This window comes from Diprion similis, chromosome 7, assembly GCF_021155765.1.
Source record: "Diprion similis isolate iyDipSimi1 chromosome 7, iyDipSimi1.1, whole genome shotgun sequence".
Classification (NCBI taxonomy): Eukaryota; Metazoa; Arthropoda; class Insecta; order Hymenoptera; family Diprionidae; genus Diprion; species Diprion similis.
The window spans coordinates 1729481-1744354 of NC_060111.1; the positions used below are offsets into that span (position 1 = coordinate 1729481).

The 14874-nt window shown below is 41.3% G+C and overlaps 1 protein-coding gene across 1 annotated transcript; it reads left to right on the top strand.

Annotated features, from left to right (window-relative positions):
* Positions 1-288: 288 nt before the first annotated feature.
* Positions 289-3784, top strand: LOC124408121 (pre-rRNA 2'-O-ribose RNA methyltransferase FTSJ3). The gene is made up of 6 exons (XM_046884838.1): positions 289-518; positions 611-1074; positions 1162-2098; positions 2213-2644; positions 2776-3160; positions 3280-3784. Exons 1-6 carry the CDS (start codon positions 452-454, stop codon positions 3533-3535), a joined length of 2541 nt encoding a protein of 846 aa, XP_046740794.1. The 5' UTR covers positions 289-451; the 3' UTR covers positions 3536-3784.
* Positions 3785-14874: the final 11090 nt, after the last annotated feature.

The window sequence follows — 14874 nt, forward strand, 5'->3', positions numbered from 1 at the left end:
CACAAAAAAAAACTCCCAATTTATATCATTAAACATGGTTTCTTCGTAATTGATATTACGAATTAATTTTCCACGGGAAGCAATGGTCGTTGACCGTACAATTGATGTCTTGAATTCGGATGTAGCAGATCAGTACGGGATCTGTATTGCCTGCACTGCCTGCACAGCTAACTGACGTACCGACGTCGATGCTCTGCAGTTTGTTGTATCATGTGTTGAAAAGTTACGCTGATTCACAACTGACCCGTGAATCTGACCATCGTAGAGTGTCATCGTTCACCGCAAGCGTCCTGTACTAGCGCAAGCCAGCGATTGTCATAACCTCTCGAGCTCCATAACCTAAAACCAACAAGGCTTAAATAAATCACCACGTGAGAAGTGGAGAAGTAGCGTCCGTGGACGCACGTTGGTGATCATATTTCGACAGTAACCCGTTAATGAAAATATCAAAATGGGTAAAAAGTCGAAGATTGGAAAGCAGCGGAAGGATAAATATTATCAGTTAGCTAAGGAAACAGGTTAGTACTCTGTACATGCAATTTTAACCTTACTTAGAACTAACCACATTTCTACACTGACTTGATATTAATCAAAATTTTCACTTACCCAGGTTTCAGATCTCGTGCGGCCTTTAAGTTGATACAACTTAATCGTAAATTCGAATTCTTGCAAAAGTCTAGAGTATGTATCGATCTCTGCGCCGCTCCTGGAGGTTGGATGCAAGTCGCTAGGCAGAACATGCCCGTATCGTCCATCGTCATCGGCATAGATCTATTCCCAATAAAACCGATACCAGGCTGTATCAGCATTACTGAAGATATCACAACGGACAAGTGTCGCGTCGCCATCTCCCGAGAGTTGAAAACGTGGAAGGCCGATGTTGTTCTTAATGACGGAGCTCCGAATGTTGGTAAAAATTGGCTGCACGACGCCTATCAGCAAACCTGCTTGACTCTGTCAGCTCTTAAAGTTGCCACACAATTTCTCAGACCTGGAGGATGGTTTGTCACTAAAGTTTTCAGATCCAAGGATTATCATCCGCTTGTCTGGGTCCTGAAACAACTATTCAAGAAGGTATTAGCGGTTGCTTTGCATTATCGGTTTCAAGCGAATATTAATCAAGTATATTCAAGCAAGTAACATGTATTGTTTTCAATTCAGGTACACGCTACAAAGCCTCAGGCTTCGCGTAACGAGTCAGCAGAAATATTTGTCGTATGTCAGTATTACATTGCGCCTGATAAACTTGACCCGAAATTTTTGGACCCCAAGTATGTTTTCTCCGAATTGGATGTCGAATCTAAGAATAAACTGAACGTCTTTCATCCAGAGAAGCAAAAAAAAGCTAAAGCCGAAGGATACGCTGAGAATGATTATACACTTCACCATAGGATGTCTGTTTCGGATTTCATAGCGAGAGAAAGCGGAATTGAAGCATTGCAATATGCTTCAGAAATTTATATAGACGACGAGAGAATAGCATCCCATCCGAAAACGACAAAGGAAATGTTAGAATGCTGCAAGGATATAAAAGTCTTGGGTAGAAAAGAATTAAGGTCTCTATTAGCTTGGTGGAAATTGTTGAAGGATGAATTTTGCAAACCTGAAGAAGATGTAGAAGCATCAACTGAGAAAAAAAATGAAAGTGCAGAACAGGTAATGCCGCTTACCCTGGAAGATGAAGAGGACAAAGAAGATCTAGCCATTGAGGAGGAAATCTCGGAACTCAAAGCCGAGGAATTGAGGGAAGCAAAGAGAAAACGAAAGAAAGCCAACAAAGAGAGACAAAAATTGAACGATCGATTGAACTTGAAAATGGTACACAAAGGAGACGAGGGGCCCAAGCTTGAAGGAGACGACATGTTTGACTTGAAAGAAATTAAAACACACCAGCAGTTGAACACCGTCATAGACCAAACACCTGACCTGGTTGCTGAAAGCGAGCCAGAATCTGACGACGAAAATTTCCTGCCGAAAAAATTAAGGTACGAAAAAGATACAGGGCATTTGGACAGCTCTGGGAAGTACTATAAGACGGAAGATAGTGAGCCTGAAGACACGGATGCAGAAGATTCGGATAGTGATAAATCTGGGCTAGGTATGTAATGTATTTCTCAACTCGAAATTCTAATTATTATGATACTATAGACAATTTTTATGACGATTTTCTATTATGAAAATCTCTATAATTATAAACTTGAACTTTATGCAGGATTCAGTGAATCTGAAGATGAAACTCTTCCGAGTCAGTCTAGAAAGAGGGGTCTTCGAGAAGAAACTAGCAGCAATCCATTGGTCACAGATCTAGATGGGCGAGACAAAATATCTAAAAGAGCTCAGAAAGCAGAGCTGTGGTTTGAAAAAGACATATTTAAAAATTTGGAAAACGACGGTGACGCAGATATTGAAATTGACAAAATGGCAGAGCAATTGAAAAATAAAGGAGGAAGCATAATTGGCGAAGCCAAGTCAAATGCTAAGAAACAAAAGAGTAATGAGAACGCAAAAAGTGAGGATAGTGATGAAGAAGACAGCAGCGATTCGGACAATTCGGATTATGATATTGAGGAAGCAATGGCTGAGGATAAAAAACCTAAAAAAGTAAATGGCAAAAGCGGATTTGAAATTGTTAAAAAAGAAAATCGTAAGTAAACGAACAACGTCTTTCGATTAGTCTTGTATCGAGTGATAAAAATTTCACCTCAAAACTTTATAACGATCCTAATTCGGTTACGGAGTTATCAAATTCAATCAATAATTTCCGAATGTTTTCAGCGATCACGAAGAAAAGTAAGAGAAAATTAACGGACGAGGATTTAGCACTGGGTTCGCTGCTGGTGCAGAGCAAAAAGGCTCGGAGGGAACTGGTTGACGCAGCATGGAACCGTTACTCATTCAACGATGAAAAGCTACCTGAATGGTTTGTCGAGGACGAAGAAAAGCACATGAAAAAGGAGGCACCCGTTCCAAAGGAACTCGCAGATGAGTATAAGAAAAAAGTAGAAGACCTGAACGTCAGGCCGATCAAAAAAGTGCTCGAAGCGAAGGCAAGAAAGAAGAAGAGGGCTGTGCGAAGGCTGGAAAAAGCAAAGAAAAAGGCAGAGTCACTGATAGATAACGTGGATCTCACTGATCGCGAAAAAGCAAAACAAGTCAAGGCGTAAGTGATTCTCATTTCATTATTACAATCTACAAAATCTTAGTACTTGTAGTACAGAAAAATCTATTCAAACATCTGCATCCGACGCCTTCTTTAATTGGTTGTTTATCTTCTTACAGATTATACAGAAAGGCTCACAAGGAGCCGAAGAAGGAGGTGACATATGTCGTTGCCAAGAAACACTCGATGCAAAAGCGGGCGATAAGACCGGCAGGGGTTAAAGGACAATACAAAGTCGTCGATCCTAGAATGAAGAAAGATTTGAGAGCTGCTAAAGCGAAATCCAAGACCAAGGGTCGCGGGAAAAAGAGCAAAGGTGGGGGGAAGCCACCGAGGGGTAAACCGAAGGCAGCCAAAGCAAAGAAGGCTAAATAACAGTTTAATTGAAGTACCAATATGAACAGCATTCGATTGGCGCAAGAAATACAAAAGACGTATTTTTTAAAAACACCCACATAATCAATGCATATCGATTTTAATCGTTGTGAAACATGTAAAATAAATAAGCCGCGTTGCAATTGTATGAAAAACGAATTGTTTTCAAAACCTTCAACAAGCGCCGTCGTCTACAATTCTACGTGTTTTGAATAAAAATTAATTGTTGACAACGTGTACGTCTTCTCTTTTCTCACTTATCTCCTCCACTTATCCTATCTCAGAACCATAGTCTCATTGTCAGTGGCATAAAGCAATCACTTCGTACAAACAATTCTGTTTACTTAGAATTATAGTGCTCTAAGATACGGCGCTATATATTATTGCCTATTATTTTAAATCAGCAACTTTGTATTGGAATGACGTTCCTAATCATATATCTCTTGTCGCAGAGCTGGTGATTACTGAATTCAATTACACGCAGAGGGCATTTCTATACAACGCTTTGGCACCGTGGATAATCGGGTCAATAATTATCCGGATTCAAATTGCCAAGTTTTTAGCTAAATATATCAAAAGGTAGATACATATATAAAATCGCAGCAATTTCTCACGTATATTTTCAAATTTATTAAAATTTGTCTCATATCTCTAATACATTCGTTTATTTAATTTATTTTACTCTGGCTTGTCTGAAATTGACCATTTTTATTTTAGATTTTTTTTTTTTTTTGTATTCTTTGTTTTGCATACCTCATTAATGTCCGGGTAAATAAAGTTTACTGCTGTGGAAAGAAAAAAACAATTTTAAATGCCTATAATTAGTAATGAGCAAGATTGCCATGCCGTCATAATTTTGTAAACCGCAAATAGATATTTTCAAAGCATCCGTTTCACACTCTGCCAACTCTGTCGTGTTGAGAATAATTATTAATGAATTGTCTTCCATACAATGGTATAATGGTCAATAAGAAAATCACGATACCTCCGTCAGCATGCACCTACAAGCGTCTTGTTTGCAAGTTTATTTTTGCCCAAAGCTAAACAAACAGTCATTTAAAGAATTATCGCGAAAATAAGAAAACCATATTGCAATTAGCAGTCTTGTAACATATAGCAATATAATAAAATTCCTTTGCAAAATATCACTCGCTAGGAATATCATTTTCCTCCGTCTGTCAATATATTATTCAAAGAAAGAATATTTCAAACGTAAGAATGTCAGACTTTTAAAATTTAAGTAAGACGTCGTAGGCGAGTGTGACGTAATTCTCGTCAGGGAGTCGAGTATAAAAATGCGGTGTTTCCATTTTCCTCTTTTTTAGTTCCTTCGCAACGCAAAGAGTGTCCTTGAACTTTGAACTTGTACAGAGAAACGGGGATTATTGAAGGTCAAAGACTATACGCGCACACGAACCCGGTTAACTTTTATTTACTCTCTCGCGTCATTTTTGTTTGTTCAATCGATACTGTAAATATATACGTACGTTTCGACACATGCACAGAATAAAGTCAAGTTACGCCAAAGTCTAAAACGTATTCTTATATACACACAGGAATAAATTGTCATGCTATACATGCAGCTAAATCTCATCTTATCCGCTTGCATATTATATACCTAATTCCTATATTGTCGAGTTCCAATATCCCGGATAAGCATGCTTGTCTCGTAAAATATTTAATTACCTACAGCATCCTTGTGTTGCACATTGTACGATGTATTATACATATAATCATTATACGATGAATAATTAATATCCATGCATACAAGCAATTACAATACTAACATTATATTGTAATTGCTTTAACCACCATGCGTCAAAATTCAAACTATAAACAATTAACGTCCAAGTATCTGTTTCGAGTACGATACAATGTGTGCTACACGTATAATAGTCGAAGTAAAGTGAAAAATGAAATAGAAAAATCTAGTATAAAAATCTCTCGCGGTATAATTATACCGAAACCAAGTATTATACATCACGGTAAAAATAAACACACCGGGTGTACATATATTAATAAATTGTCATTACAGAGCGGGGCACGTGGCCTCCGTTAAACTTGACCTTGACCTTGTTTTATTTCAAGCAACCCTGTAACAGCCGCATGTATACGGAATACATTCATCAATGTGTTGGTATATAGGTAGGTATAATATATTTGTAGGGGATGGGGGGTAAGAAAATCGAGGAAATAAAATTATTTTTGATAAAAATTTAAAGTCTCGCCTTTCGATTGATTCCTTGATCGGTTCCTTACAGTTCCAACAACGAACATGGTAGGTATATAACAGACATCTTGCCTTACGCAATCATAGACAACAATTTATATAACAAGAGACCGTGACGAGTCTACAATCTGGCAATGAACTTGACCCTTAAGCGTATTCTATTAAAGCCTATAATCTACGCATGCATGTTACTATATAATACTGTATAGGTATGCATATGCGATGTATACCTACGATATACATATGCGTATAGATATAAGTTGTGTATGGATATGCCTAGGTATGTACTTGTGTACCGGATAGGTAATAGCGAGGGCATTTGTCGTAGGTATATAGTTGCACCGATGGTCTCGGTGGCACTTGACTACCTCCACGTGCACATATGCGTTCGATTATAAGCATAATGCCGTCGATGGTTAGCACACATCCAGGTGGGCACATGCCTGTGCCGTGTTTACCTACCTAGATGTAAACGACGCGAAGGTCAAGTGCATCATGCTAGGAAATAGCTGCGACGACGCGCAGCTTAACCAAGGCCTCGAGACTTCGAATGCTCGGTATGATATGTTCTACGAATGTGCATGGCCGTTATGATTACAGAAGGTGATACCGACCAAGGCCTTAAACTAAGCGCAATGGTGAAGCCGCGAACCAGAAAAGGCATCGGCTCAATATCGTGGGTTTTAGAATTGGCTTCTTTGTTTCTTGTTCTTGAACTAATCGAAACATAATAGTTTTCTGGGGAATAACCAAAACGTGTTAGTTTTCGTAAGAAATCTGAAAGATGCTAGTTTTCGTAAGAGGCGTCGAATATGTTCTGTATACCGTAAAATGATGTGCGATTATACAAATACCGCCGGCTGTTTCTTATTTGCATCATCAAACTATGTTTGTCATCGCAAACAAACGCGAGGCATAAAACCGCGTCAACACAACCTTGAGGATAGTTCAGTCGCTTATGTCATTTTTAAGCAGGATTTTTTTCCTCATCTTGCCACGTTAAACGATCAGCGAACCAGCGAGTGGGTGTCGGGGACTTAATGGCCTTGATTAATAAGAGAATTTTTTCTATTCCAAAAGAATCGCGCATTACGGAGTAATTTTATAAAGCGTGCATTCGTTCGACGGCGCCTGCATAGCGGCAACCAAAGTTACGTTGCTACAATCCAGGCTGCTATATTTGGCGGAAAGATTCGAACGCGTAACGTGGCGGGAAAATTTGGCAAGCTGTTTGCGCTTCTTGTTTACTTCATTTAATCGTCGCTCTACGTATGCTATACGTAGGTACGTACGTGAATACATCACCGATATTTTATAAAAAGCGAACCACTACATTGGCAATAAAAGTAACATCGACTGTGACATATTATGAACGTATTTTAAACTTCGACGCAGTATTATTTCACGCTGTTTGAAACATGCAATGAGAAATGACAAAGGTTGTGCACGAAAGCAACGAAAACTGAAGTTTACAATAGTTGGAAAAATAATAAAAATAATAATAAACAAAAACAGGAATGCGATAGGCTTATCGCTTCCGGTAATACAATCACTGTCCGCCAACATTAAAAAAGAATTACAGGAAAAATATCTTCACTGTGTGACATTGACGTGTAAGACTGAAAATATGTAGCCAGATGCCGCGGCTCCCTCTTATCTCATTGTCAGCCTCGTAAAAAATAAATTTTCCGAACCGAAAGCGCTGACGCAGCGAGTCCCGGAAGTGGTATGAGGTTATCGGTGACGCAGCTTTGACACGCGCGGTTTCTGAGCGGTATTTAAAAAAAGAATACATATATATATATATATATATATATATATATATATATATATATATATATATATATATATCAGCAATTCTTTCGTCGCTCTCTTCTCTCGTCGATATTTTTGCACATATCGTTCTTTGGTTTTTGCCATTTTTCATTCCATCCATCCATCCATTCATCCATCTTTCTTTCTTTCTTACCGTGTTCCACATTTATTTCCAATATCCGTTCTTTTCCACCTGTCATCAGTTGTCAGTGAGATCGAGCAAGTGTGATGATGCAACTGCGTAGCGTCGGGACGCTGCGCGGTCGATGTCAAGGCCAAGGTCGTCTCAGCAGTCGCGTCGATCGCCGTTTAAAGTCCGTTGCACGCGGCGAAACTTTATCCCATCCGCCTGCACATACACACACACACACATATAATTATTGTAGGCATAGGCATAAGAGACATACGTATGTACATACATACATGCGTTTGCATCGCATAGCTATGTAAACCGACTAATGGCCACGGGGTGCGAGGATATTAGGGGAAAGATTATTCAGCTAACAGATAGTCATCCTACCTCAACAACAAACCACGGTTATCGTTATACTCGTAGTTGTGTACACATGCCTAGGGTACAGGGACAGAGTTTACGAACTTGTTTGCAGAGCCGTTTATAATACCGCAGAGACCGAAGAAATACTTTCCTCTTTTAGAGGAAAACGCTGAAAATCTCCACTTGAAACAGCAGAAGATGCCATGTTAATTAATTGGTGATAGAAGCTGTGCGAAAAGTAGATATAGCAATGTATTGCATACCCTGTTTTTACGCGTCTTGATGATTGTTGAATTAGCCTAAAAACCGTGACAATGATAAAAGTATTTATTTTCAACGATACGTTAGTGTTAACGTTATGCAGATAAAACAAGAAAAATTCGACCATCGGTCCGAGAGTCCAAATCCACGATCTCGACCAAGATTATAACATATTCTATTTAGTGAGATTAGTATAAGCGAGTTTGTTTCGAACAAGGATAAGAAAGAGAGAGAGAAACCGTCGTCCTTGCCGTGTCCTCCCGCAGGGTTTATAATCGAATTGCGCAACCCTCCAGTTTCTTCTCCCATCTGGATTGCGCAATAGGTATACAGAGTAAGAGGAACTCGCTTTACCCGCGGGTTCTCGGGAGTAGGTACGGGGGGCTGATGGAAAGGGGCCGTTAAGCCCGACGTATACCAGGAGGGAGAGTTTAAGGTCAGGGTTGACCTAGCTGCGAAGTTCGAAACACCAATACAGATTTGAATGGAAACAAATGACACCCACACAACCTCACGGTTGTGCTGTTTGCCGTTTCATCGAACGAGCTGCGCGCGCTTCGACGCTTGCGTCGCGATGCCTCAGCCACTGTCAAGGTCATTCTCGGTCACGGGCGCGTCGTTCGTCGATCCAGGGACGGCGTGAACGGGAGCAGACGGATAAGATCCGCAATTTTCGAATTCTTTTCGTATTCCGTCCTTGATTTATCATGTACAAGAATATCCAAGAGGGATTCAGAATTTTCGAATCCAAGAAAAAGATAAACAAAGAATCCATCCAAAGGTACATCCCTTCCTTCCATCTTCTTATGAATAATTTCCCTCCGAGCCTTTATTAAACATGCAGAGCATGGTCCCGAGTCCCAGCCAACCCTCTCCCAAGATTCATACGTGTCTACCTTCCTGGACTCCAAGTCCCACGGGGTGACAGGGTTAAACCGGGCGCCAAGGGTGCGGACAAGTTCAAGGCCGCAATGTCCGGGCTGCGCCCGGGCAAACCAACCCAAATACGATTCCACCTCCCCCGCAATCGGGAAATAAAACTGGCACTGGTGCAGAGTGTATGTGTGTGTGATCACGGTCGAGGGCTTCCGGAATCCTTCGACAGGGGTCAAGTATCTTGAAAACTTCCCAGCGTTGCTCTAGTTTGCGGAATTTTACACTATCCAACGACACATCGTATGGATATCGCTGTTTTGATTACAATCACAAGTGTATAATAATTATGGATCGGTTTTTGCTAATCCAATACTTGAAAACTATCGACTAGAATAATACCGGAAATAAGAAATGGTCGTAAACAATTGCGAAATATACGTAATACTGTGTGTATTATTAATAGACGCTGTGAAAATTTATCGCGTTTATATTACGAAATCGACTAGAATTTTGTAAAAATTACAACGCTTATGTGATTTATTTTTTTTTTTTTTCTTCTTCCTTCGTTTCGTTCTCCTTCTCTCTTTGACCAGTCATACATCCCAGTTTTACCGAAGCTCTGTTGTCGCGGGAAAACCAATTCCCTCGTTTCTATTTTCCGCTTCGTAGCGTGGGCGAGGCGCCATTATACATCGACGCGTGACCTTGAACTTCATCTTGCCATTCGCTGACGTCACGTTCCCCTCGACCCCTCAGTCTCCATCAACATAAACTCCCTCCACGATCCGGTCTAAATTATTTATTAAATATATATTTCTTTTCTCGCTCGTTCCGTTTCTCTGTCGACGTGCATATATGCTGTTCCAGCGTTTTTGCCAGCTATTGCATTCACGCTTTGGATCTCATATCGCATGCATATATACACACTGCAGCGCAAAGGTTACATATGTTTAAAAATTTTACAACGTTGCAAAAAAAACCGAGGTAAATAATTCTAATGACGTAGTTCGTGCAGGTGCTTCTTTTCAAATTCAATCACGTATATAGTTTGCGGTCTTCTGCACAAGTATATAAAGGAATAATAAACGATGATGATGATGATGATGATCGTTTCCATTTTGAATAACATTTTATTCATACCGCAATTAAATGATCGACTTTGCGCAAACAATGTTCGCGATTGCGTATATATAAACGAGAGAGGTCGTTGTGACGTAGGTCAACATATATGTATACGTGGGCATATTGTGCGTATCGGACGACGAAGGACGTACCATGGTACCTACACAGTATCCTCTTCTCCGTCACATACGCAACAACGAACAAATGCACCAGAAGAAGATAATAACCCGTGGTGATATGTACGTATAATAATGCGCATCACTGACAATGAAACACACCGTTTATGTACGGATGTTAAAAATTGAATGTGTTGCGTACGAAGAAGACACACCTATACCATACCGCGAGGTTGTCGATAAGTGGAAAATCACAGGCCAGTGGGAAATCAATCTGGCGAGTGTTTAAAACAATTACTCGGCATATCGCAGCAAGTGTCAATAATTAATCGTCATCGTCATCGTCATCGTCATCGAAAGCCTGATGCGCACCGTCTTTGAATCCAATGACCCGGAGGGCTTGGAACTCCCGTGACTGATTCAGCTGCGACGGATTCCTAAGAACGGAGAACATCGGTGCCGTGTATAACTGATGATTGCTGGGGAATGAAATGAAATGGCGGAGGCGAAGTCTGAAGGTTGCCTCGGTCGAGGGCGAGGATTTAACTGCCTCGTCGCCTCGGTGTTTCTGACCTGTAAATCAATTTCCATGTGTTTATCCGTGTTTAAAAGTTCGCCACTTAGTTTTTCCACAAGGACATTATAATGCGCGTTCGTAAATCAGACGATGTTTGGACACAATTAAGGTGTATGATATATAATATATATATATATATATATATATTCATTGTATATAAGGTATACCTACGTGTTTGTGTCCACTCGTCGAAAATTGGCCAACCTCGGAGAGGCCTGCGTACCGCGATGTTGCAAAATATGTTCATGGGTGCAGTAAACGCGCATTTCCTTTCCATCGTTCTACTTGAGGGTTTCGGTGCGCCGTAAATCAGTTGAAAGAAGAGCCTGTTGTAGCCCCAAACTGCGACTCCATCATCGACTTGAAGTCTGAACCCGGAACCGACTACCGGAACATCGCTCAACGACCGAGAAGATTACCTTCTGGCAGACCCGAGGTACAAGAAGATGAAGAAGAGGATGAATGGGTGTTATCCTGATTTGCAAGCCCAAGTACCAAGGCCATGGCTTCCTCCGATTATCGGACAATGGCCAAGGCCAAAGTCTGGACTCGGAACGAATTAGCAAATTTTGGAAGTCACAACCAGCTCTAAGTAGCGGTGTTTTACTATAACTATGATTCAAAGACCAGTCGAGCATCGGAGTGTCTGATCGTCGAAACATGGTGAGATATGGAGTACCAAAGAAGATCATCTTACAGAGTTACAAAATTGGCTAATAATCGAGTTAGCGAATCGTAGAACCAGACACGCCATTTTCGCAACAAAACTCGTTGCTTGAATGTTATATCCGATTAACTTTAGCCTCGGCCTACCGAATGGCGAGTGCCGAAGGATGATAAAAACCGATCAATGATTTCCTGGATACCTGAATAACCACAGTCACAACTCTCCTTCCCCCTCCCCCCTAACAAGTGTTATATTTTGCGAGGAATTTCCAGTGCCAAAAGCCATTGCACAACGCCGTACACGCAGCTATGTTCCTCCTTGGAAGGTGTTTACGAGCCTAGATACGAGGTTACGATGTGCACGCGATGACAGGTCGACGGAAGGTCATCCTCGTTGCACAATCGGGTTTTATATCCGTCGGTGATTGTTAGGCGCAAGTCGTTGGGCCCCAGGACATTCGATCGGCTGACAGGTGTCGGTCGAAATTCATCGTCAATTAGTCCTTGAGGTGGGATTCCACTGCAGCAAGCCTTTCCCGTTGCCTAAGGAGGTGCGGATATGTCGAATGGTAGTGCCTTGTTTTGGCCATGCGGTGGTCACGCTTCGACACATCAATATATATGTATATATATATATACCCATTACCCATACTAGAATAGATTTGGAATGGCAGCTGGACTGCAGACGCGAATAATCGATGATCGTTGAGCCGTTCTTCGACTTCCTAGTTAGCGAAACGATTTGTGGGAAAGGTAGGTCGTCTATCCTTATTTCAAGGACAGTTTCTCTCAAGTTGGAGTTTATGGTTGGTATTATTTATAGGAACGTCCACAGGCGGGGTCTTGCTACACCCTGACCCTCGAATTTCTACGGACATTGTGCAGGGATTTGCAATCGATTGAAATAGGTCTGGTCGACTTGGAGATTGGAACTCTTTTTTTTTTTTTTATTTTGATGAACCTAAACTACGACGTTAACCTTTTTCACCCAGTGAATCGGGCTCGGGATTTGAACAGGAAACCGTTATTACTCGACTGAAACAAGACCAAATTGTGAATGCTGTATGAGTTACTGGTTTCGTATACGAGGAATCGTTTATAGATACAGATTTAAGTATATACTCGGAATTTCTCTGACTTGTGAGTAGTGAGCGAGTATCACGTATATTGTTGGAATTGGACTCTGGTTGAAAATAGACGGATTGCTTGCGGAGGCGATCGGACACAAGTCTCTTCGTAGAAACGGATGGCGCGCGTGACTCTATCATAATCACGAGAGAACTGAGAAGGATTTAAACACTATAGCCAACTTAGCTGTCTCGAGTATCATGAACTCGTATTCGGTCCAGCCTTCGGGCCGTGCAAATACCTAATTTGCCGAATCTCGCGGTGTTTTCGCATTCACAGTGAATGCTACCGAGCTTGCCAGGGACGTTCAGTCTCGTTTTTGTTCCTCCTTTTTTTTTTTGTTACCGACTTGTTTGTTTGCCGAAATAATTCATCGGCGATACCTCGTCGTTCTTTTGGCAAAGAAGAAGAGGAAGAAGAATAAGAAAAGAAACAGGCATAGTACGGTAGCACCTGCGTACCATGGATTGCTGTTTCGCTTAATATTTACGACTTGAAGGTTCGATGGTGGTTGCGCAGACTTTTACGTATGTGTAATAACCATTACGGCCTCTGGTGGAGAAATAACGGGCAAGCTATTATAACACAGAGAGAACCGCGTTTATTAGGAAGTTATTTTTGACCCGAGGTTACGATGACCTTTACTAAGTTCCGCAATTTGCTTATAGGTACGTATGATACATGCATATCACACACGTCTCCACACAGTGACTATAGGTACGAATGGTTTTGCACTTTACATTCAACAACCCATATCCAACCCACGTGTTTGTTATACCTACACACACACACACACACATTTATACAACGAACTGGTGCAGGAATGAAAGGCTTGCACGAGTGCGATATGGATCTTTGGATTAATTTATCCTCGCTGTCGCAGTAATGTGCACTGCTACTGCACGTTAACTCCCGTCAAACGGAGGATAAATAACCGAGAGAATAACTTGCGTCAACTACCAGCATATACAGTGGCAATTCAAAACGTTATAGGTACTAACAACTTTATCGTTCTTCTTTTCCTTATAATCCTATCACGAATCCATGGGAGAATAAAGTTTAGTGTAAGTCCGACGGTTACTTCCGCTTTCCGTTTACACCCTTTATATATCCTACATTCGATATGTTTTGCTGCTGGATCTTGGCATCCGGATGTTACCTTGAGACCGGGCAACAATATGCTAAACAGATGTTCGGGCGTTAGTTATTACAGTATGACACACACGTACAGTACGAGACATCGTATAAACAATTACGTGCATATATGTAAGGTGGATGAAAAATAAAACAGTCTACAGTTTATTCCTCGTTACTTTTTTCCATTTCCATCTTTTATGATAAACGTCAGAATTCCAGGCCCATTTCCGCAGTGGAGTCCCGTGACTCCGAGGAACCATCGCACCGTATGCAGGAGAGGTGGAGGACCGGAGTGAAGGGGCGCTTGGCGTTCCTTCGTACCAATTATGCTCGAGGGCAGAGATTTACTCCGATGTTTACAAAAGCGTGGCACCTAACACGAATGACGTTAGTGTGTAGGTAATAGGTCGGCGAATCGGTGTAAGGCAAAAGCTACTAACGAGCATATTATACCCATGTTGTCACCAAGGACGAGTTGCAGAGGAGCCAACTGCCTTTCGAATGACCGAAGACCTTGGCAATGTCTAGCTTTTTGACATCGGTGTAATCCGAATGGCGTTCACCAGCTGCGTTTCCGTCGTCTCCTTCCGCCATGCGGTATGGCTTTATAACCTAGTTCAAGGATGCGGCCTTCGGAAACGGTGCAAAAACGCTATGAGGAAGTGGCGAAAAATGTCAACCGATGGTGGTTTTACGCGAGATATTGCACAGCCATCGCTGACGTTTAGATAAATGTGTGTATATATGTATGTATGTATTTGTACATCATCGTCCTTCGCTTTTCAGTATTATTTCCTGCACACGTGAAGCATAACCCGCAGACGCGGAAGACGTTGTTAGCCAAACCGAACGTTCCAGGGTTCGAGTTTCCTCGTCCTGGTATTAGTATTTGCGTTTCTAACTTTCCCCCAGGTA

Coding starts and splice junctions, on each gene's coding strand:
- LOC124408121 (XM_046884838.1), top strand. CDS start 452: ATGGGTAAAAAGTCGAAGATTGGAAAGCAGCGGAAGGATAAATATTAT. Junction 1,075..1,161: donor TGAAACAACTATTCAAGAAG/GTATTAGCGGTT, acceptor TTTTCAATTCAG/GTACACGCTACAAAGCCTCA. Junction 2,645..2,775: donor AATTGTTAAAAAAGAAAATC/GTAAGTAAACGA, acceptor GAATGTTTTCAG/CGATCACGAAGAAAAGTAAG.